At 48.7% G+C, this 6,765-nt stretch overlaps 1 protein-coding gene across 1 annotated transcript; it reads left to right on the forward strand.

Annotated features, from left to right (window-relative positions):
• The first annotated feature begins 615 nt into the window (after nucleotides 1–615).
• Nucleotides 616–1,763, forward strand: LOC102399078 (olfactory receptor 13G1-like). Its single transcript, XM_006071001.3, has one exon. The coding sequence runs from the start codon at nucleotides 721–723 to the stop codon at nucleotides 1,657–1,659; it is 939 nt and encodes a 312-aa protein (XP_006071063.1). The 5' UTR covers nucleotides 616–720; the 3' UTR covers nucleotides 1,660–1,763.
• Nucleotides 1,764–6,765: the final 5,002 nt, after the last annotated feature.

Genomic DNA, 6,765 nt, shown 5'->3' on the forward strand with positions numbered 1-6,765 from the left:
AGTCACTGGACAGTGGTGTGAGGACCCCTGCTTGACCTCCATCAGTACTGACTGGACGTAGCGAGTCCAGGAGGAGAACAGGGATTTGGGAAAGAGGTTCTTTCCAATAGCAGGTTATTTTTCTCGCTGTTCCTCCTCTGTTCCCAGACACGGTCTGAGCGTATGAGTGGCTGTAAATACAGATTTTCAAATAGGAGACAGAGGTCAGAACGCCCCTCCCCAGGGTTCCCCTGGAAGCCCACCCCAACCCCACCCCACATGTGCTCCATGAGGGCTGCTGCTGCTGCTACTGCTAAGTCGCTTCAGTCGTGTCCGACTCTGTGCAACCCCATAGACGGCAGCCTACCAGGCCCTGCCGTCCCTGGGATTCTCTAGGCAAGAACACTGGAGTGGGTTGCATTTCAGGGAAGCACAATCCTGGCACACTACCAGGAGTCAGAGTCTGGGGATTTCTGTGAGTGGCCATCTCAGTCCTGCGCTGGCAGAGAGGGGTGGGGATTTGAGCTTCTCCACACCTCAGGGGCAGTCACTCTCACTGAAAGTTCCCAGGGGTCCACAATTATCAGAAGCACAAAGCTCCATTTTTATTACCAAAATAAGTTATAAAATCCTCTTTCTAAGTGGGTCGTGCACAGGATTGTAAGAGGGAACACTCAGAACAAGTTCAAACACTTTCTCTACAGCCTGAGTCAGAGCAGCGCCCACGGTCTCAGAGGGACCATGCTGGCACCCTCCAGGGCTGTGATGAACCAGACGCTAGTCACCGAGTTCTTCATTCTGGGGTTCTCAGAAACACCTGGGCTGCGAACGCTGCTCTTTTTCGCCTTCCTGCTTCTGTACACAGTGGCCCTCTCTGGAAACCTGCTCATTGTGGTGGTCATCAGCTCCAGTTCAGCCCTGCACACCCCCATGTACTTCTTCCTGGTCAACCTGGCCGTGGTGGACATTCTCTGCACGTCCACGATCCTACCTGAGCTTCTGGTGGGCATGGTGGCCAGCAAGACCATCTCCTATGGGGGCTGCATGGCCCAGCTCTTCTTCTTCACGTGGTCCATGGGGGCCGAGCTGCTGCTCTTCTCGGCCATGGCCTATGACCGCTACGTGGCCATCTGCCGGCCCCTGCACTACGGCGCCCTCATGGGCCCCCGGGTGTGCGCGCTCTTGGCGGGGGTGGTGTGGACAGTCAGCCTGATCAACACCAGCGTGAACACGAGTCTCTTGCTTCGCCTGCCCTTCTGCCGCTCCAACGTGGTGGAGCACTTCTTCTGTGAGATCCCCCCTCTGCTGAAGCTCTCCTGTGCCCCGACCCAGCTGAATGAAACCATGGCCTTCACGGCAGACATCTTCCTGGCCGTGGGGAACTTCTCGGTGATCACGCTGTCCTATGGCTGCATCATCGGCAGCATCCTGCGCATGCGCTCGGCGGTGGGCAAGCGGCGCGCCTTCTCCACCTGCTCCTCCCACCTCCTGGTGGTCACCTTGTACTACTCCACCGTCATCTACACTTACATCTGCCCCGCGTCCAGCTACTCGCTGGACAAGGACAAGCTGGTGTCAGTGATCTACACTTCCGTGGCCCCCTCTCTGAACCCCCTCATCTACTCACTGAGAAACATGGAGGTCAAGGCGGCGCTCAGGAGGCTTCTGTCCTGCTGCTGAGGTCACGCCCAGCAAGGTCCTCTTGCCTGGAGGGTGGGGCCCAGTGTGGCTTTCCCTAAACTGGGGCATGATTTTTGTCTGGAAGCCCCATCATGCCTCCTAAGGTCTCACCCTACTGTACTGTATAGTGAGACCATGGGACCATCTCTAGGCATCTCTCCTCCGCTTTCAGGAAGCCCCTTATCCCCCCAGACTCACCCTGTCCTTCCCTGGTGGATCCTGGGATGACCAATGACAGCTTTATGACCCAATAAGCACGTAGTAGATCACCAGCTGCACCAGGCCCTTTCTTCAGCCCTTCTAGCAGCTTCTTCCCAAGATGCCCACATCTTTGTTTTCCAACAAGCCTGGACTTTGCTGCAGCCCTCCTTTTTTGGGCTTCTGCATTCACAATGGGTGGCCTTTGCCTTAGTCACAGGAGGATTTGAGCAGGGATGAGAGGGATTAAGGTAGGATATGTTAATCTATTCTACTTTAGGATAGGATTTCCAGTGCGGGGGTGGGAGGCGGGGTGGGGGTGGGGTGGGGCGGATTTCAGGAAGATAGGTTCCCCCTGGTAGCAAAGTGGTCTTCCAGGAGTGGTCTTTTTAAATGTGAGTGCTTTTTAGGAGAACATTTTGGCAAGGCTTTTTCAAGTCTATGATGTAAAGATGTTACTGGCATCAGTGTGGAAAGTGGCCAGGCTGTTTCCTTTTCTTCCCCCTCCACCACAAACTCAGCTGTCCTCCCCTTCAGAACTGGACTGCAGGAAGATTGGGCTCAGGAGAGATGCTGGGGAAGAGGGGCTTTTCATGGGCGAGCCCTTTCTGTTCCTTTGTGATTTAGCTTCACAGCGCTGGGGGGAGGGGCGTAGGGAACCTGTGCGGCTTGAAGGGATGGGGACAGAAGGGCCTCTTTGAGGGAAGGGTGTTCTTGGTTCCCTGGGGCTGTCTCCTTTGAGCAAATCTTCCCCTGCTATAGTGCTTGTCTGTCTCCTGAAGACTGTAAACACTTTGAGGACAACGACGAGGTCCACCTTCTTACACTTGAACCAGGGTTTGTTCCTCTAAACTGGCTCATTCTGGAAGCAATGTGCACCATGTACGAGGCAGGCACCCTGTAAATACCACTGGCTGCAGAGAGAATGAATGATACAGGGGTGATTTCTACCAATGAGACCATCAGACTTAGTTTTGGAAAGACTTGGTAGAGGCATTTTTGTGACATGGTTAGTCAGTGAATGATGACCTCATGCGAAGAGTTGACTCATTGAACAAGACTCTGATGCTGGGAGGGACTGGGGGCAGGAGGAGAAGGGGACGACAGAGGATGAGATGGCTGGATGGCATCACCGACTCGATGGACATGAGTTTGAGTGAACTCCGGGAGTTGGTGATGGACAGGGAGGCCTGGCGTGCTGCAATTCATGGTGTCGCAAAGAGTCGGACACGACTGAGTGACTGAACTGAACTGAACTGAATCAGAAATAAGCTTCATGGTTGTGAGATTTATGAAACCTGTGGAAACTGGAAAGTGTCACTGAAATGGTGGCCAGTGGCAGAACTCTCAGTACCATCCTGGAGCGTGCGAGCTTACACAGGACACCGTGTGTGTGTGGGGGGGTGGGGGTGGGAGGTGTTGGTCTGCAGCGTGTGGAGAGTTGTTGGCACCACGCCCTGTGGTTTGACCTCTAGATGCGTAGGCTTTGATCTGTGCTGCTCTGACCTCAGGGTAAGCATGGCTGCAGGAAGTGCTTCCAGACATGAACCCTGAAGCCAGAATCTGCGTGAGAGGTGCCTGTCCCCACCTCCATGTTGGGGGAGGCACTGCACTGAAATACGTGTCCGGATCCCCCAGGGAGGAGCCCGGCCAAGGTAGCCCCTTGAGGCGCAGACTCCTGGCTCCTGTGGACTCCTGGTCTCTGCTGCTCTCTGTGCTGTAGGAATTCCCTGAAGAGGGTGATGAGGTTTCTTTTAACTACAAATGGATTCTATGCTAATAAGCTAGAAAATAAGATATTTGAAAAGAAAATATACGAAAGTAAAACCCTTGTTATCCCATTGAGAGGCAGCTACCTGTAACATTCTGGTATAAACAGTTTTCTGTTTGTACTTCTACACATATACAGGTTATCAAAGGGGAAGGGGCGAGATAAATTAGGAGTTTGGGATTAACAGATATGCTCTACTATATAGAAAATAGATAACCAACAAGGACCTACTGTATTATAGCACAGGGAACTCTACTCAATATTTTGGAATAGCCTATAAGGAAAAAGAATCTGAAAAAGAATATATATATACATATATAAGAATTACTTTGTTATATACCCCAAAGTAACACAACTGTATTTCAATAAAAAATGGAGGATCACTTTGTATTTATTATTTTATGAAAACTGTTTCTCAGAGTTTAGAATTCTTCACATGTCATCCCAGGTTTCTCCAGGTCACTTCGTTTGGGAGGGACTGTGCTCATGATTGGCGTGTGCATGAAGGCAGTGTGCCCGCTAGCACCTCGGGCATCATCCTGCGAGTGCGGGCCTTCTCCCTTTCCTCAAGCCTGACATTCACATTCTCAGAAAGTTCCCTTGTTCTTTCTTTACTCCAAAATAAAATGTATGCGTAATAAATAATGTTTTTAAATACTGAAATTAAAAAAGAGACAATTTTTTTCAGTTTGATAATCTTTAATTAGATTGTATCAGACTAGCCTTCATGCAGATAACAATTATAATCTCCAGAATAAATATTTTTAAATGCCATAACGGTTTTTAGTACCTGAAAGTGACCTAAAATAGGCAAAACTGGATAGAAATAAACTGTGTAAGAATGGAGTCATTATAAAGATTTTCCTGTTTAAACTCAGTTTTCAGCTAAGTGCAGGGCGCCTGCAGCTCTTCATAAGTCACAGTGCAGGTGTGGGGAAAGGGCCCTCGTGCGCTGTTGGTGGGAGCGTGACTAGTGCAGCTACTGTGGAGAATAGCATGGAATTCCTCACAAAATTAAAAGTAGAGCTACCTTGTGATCCAGCATGCAGCAGGGAACGGCAGCCCACTCCAGTGTTCTTGCCTGGAGATCCCACGGACACAGGAGCCTGGCGGGCCACAGTCCATGCGATCACAAAGAGTGGGACACGACTGAGCGTGAGCACACATGATCCCACAGGCTTCCTCCTGCGCCTACATATCCAAAGGGACCGAGTCAGGATCTTGAGAGACCCACATCCCTGTGCACACTGCAGTTACATATATATATGTATGTATTTGTATGTACACATATATAACGTGTGTGTGTACTGTAGAGATATATGTATATATCTACACATGTACACGCACATCTACATGAGAATACTATTCAGCCCTATGAAAAGCTGACACCTGCTATTTGTGACATTTGGCTGAGTTATTTGGACAGAGGTAAATACTGTAAGATCTCTCTTATATGTGGAATCTAAAAAATCAAACTCAGAAATAGACAGTAGTGTGGCAGTTAACAGGGGCTGGGGGTGGGGGTAAGGTTAAGGAGTTATTGTCAAAAGGTACTAAGTTCCAGTTATAAAATGAACAAGTTTTGCATATCTAATGCACTTCAGAATTATTTTTTAAATCAGGGTTATTATAGCTAATAGTACTCCATTACATTACCAGAGATCAACTTGCCAACAGCTGTTGGATCATAGAAAAAATAATAGAATTCCAGAAAAACATCTACTTCTGCTTCATTGACTACACTAAAGCCTTTGACTGTGTGGGTCACAACAAACTGTGCAAAATTCTTCCAACAAAAATGGCACAGATTCCAGTATTGATGCATACAGACAAATCGATTCCCAGACAGGGTACATTTACCCTGTAAAACAAATTAACTAACTCCAACTAGGCTACCCACTCCCACAAGAACTAGCTTCCAAAAGAACTGGTTCCAACTGGTGGTGGTGGTTTAGTCACTAAGTCATGTCTGACTCTTGCAACCCCTTCATCTGTAGCCTGCCAGGCTCCTCTGTCCATGGGGATTCTCCAGGCAAGAATACTGGAGTGGGTTGCCATTTCCTTCTCCAGGGGATCTTCCCGACCCAGGAATTGAACCCAGGTCTCCTGCATTGCAGGCAGATTCTTAACTGACTGAGCTACAAGGGAAGCCCCAACTGGACCAGTTCCCAAATCAGGTAAATAAAATTACCCTTCAAATGAGCTAATTTCAACTGGGGTGAACTTGCTCCATGAGGACTAGTTCCCAATGAACTGGTTCAGGGTAGAGTCCAACAGCACCTCCTCTCTGTAAATGGGTACCCAACCAAATTGGCTTATCCCATAAAGGAAATGACCAGATTGAAGGGGAGAAATGTTCCTGGTGTGCACACCAGAGCAACTTACCCTCCAAAATCGAACCTGTTGGCTGTCAACACAAAAGGACACATAAAACAAGCAAACTGGCTGAACCAGCTATCAAATTGGGTAGCCTTACCCTCCAAACATAATTGAGTCCGTCAGCTCTAGAAGTTTGTTGGTTCCTTGTCTCAACTGCCAAGCTCTGGGGGAAGTCAGTGCCACTTCAGGGAATCTTGAAGGAAAGATTCTCAGGACAACAAATGGTCCTGGGAGCTGCTAGGGTCCTGCCCCAATATTCCCTGATTGGGGCTGGCTAGCCACAAGCAGCAAGGCTCCTGGCTGGCTAAGCCGAATTGTTACCTAGTTCAAGCTTGCTCTTGTCGCCACTCGATAGGCCAATGAATCCGAGAGAGGAGGTATTGAGGCAAGGAAGAGACCTAGAAAATGGCAGGCTAGAACCTCAAAATAACCATCCTCCAAACTGTGGAAAATTCTTAGAGAGATGGCAATACCAGACCACCTTACCTGCCTCCTGAGAAACCCGTATGCTGGTCAAGAAGCAACAGTTAGAACCAAACATGGAATAATGGACTGGCTCAAAATTGGGAAGGGAGTACAATAAGGCTGCATATTGTCACCCTGCTTATTAAACTTATATGCAGAGTATATCATGCAAAATGCCAGACTGGATGAAACACAAGCTGAAATGAAACACAAACCTCAGATATGCAGATGACACCACCCTTATTACAGAAAGTGAAGAAGAACTAAAAAACCTCTAGATGAAGGTGAAAGAG

Source organism: Bubalus bubalis, chromosome 23 (assembly GCF_019923935.1).
Source record: "Bubalus bubalis isolate 160015118507 breed Murrah chromosome 23, NDDB_SH_1, whole genome shotgun sequence".
NCBI lineage: Eukaryota > Metazoa > Chordata > Mammalia > Artiodactyla > Bovidae > Bubalus > Bubalus bubalis.

Coding starts and splice junctions, on each gene's coding strand:
- LOC102399078 (XM_006071001.3), top strand. CDS start 721: ATGCTGGCACCCTCCAGGGCTGTGATGAACCAGACGCTAGTCACCGAG.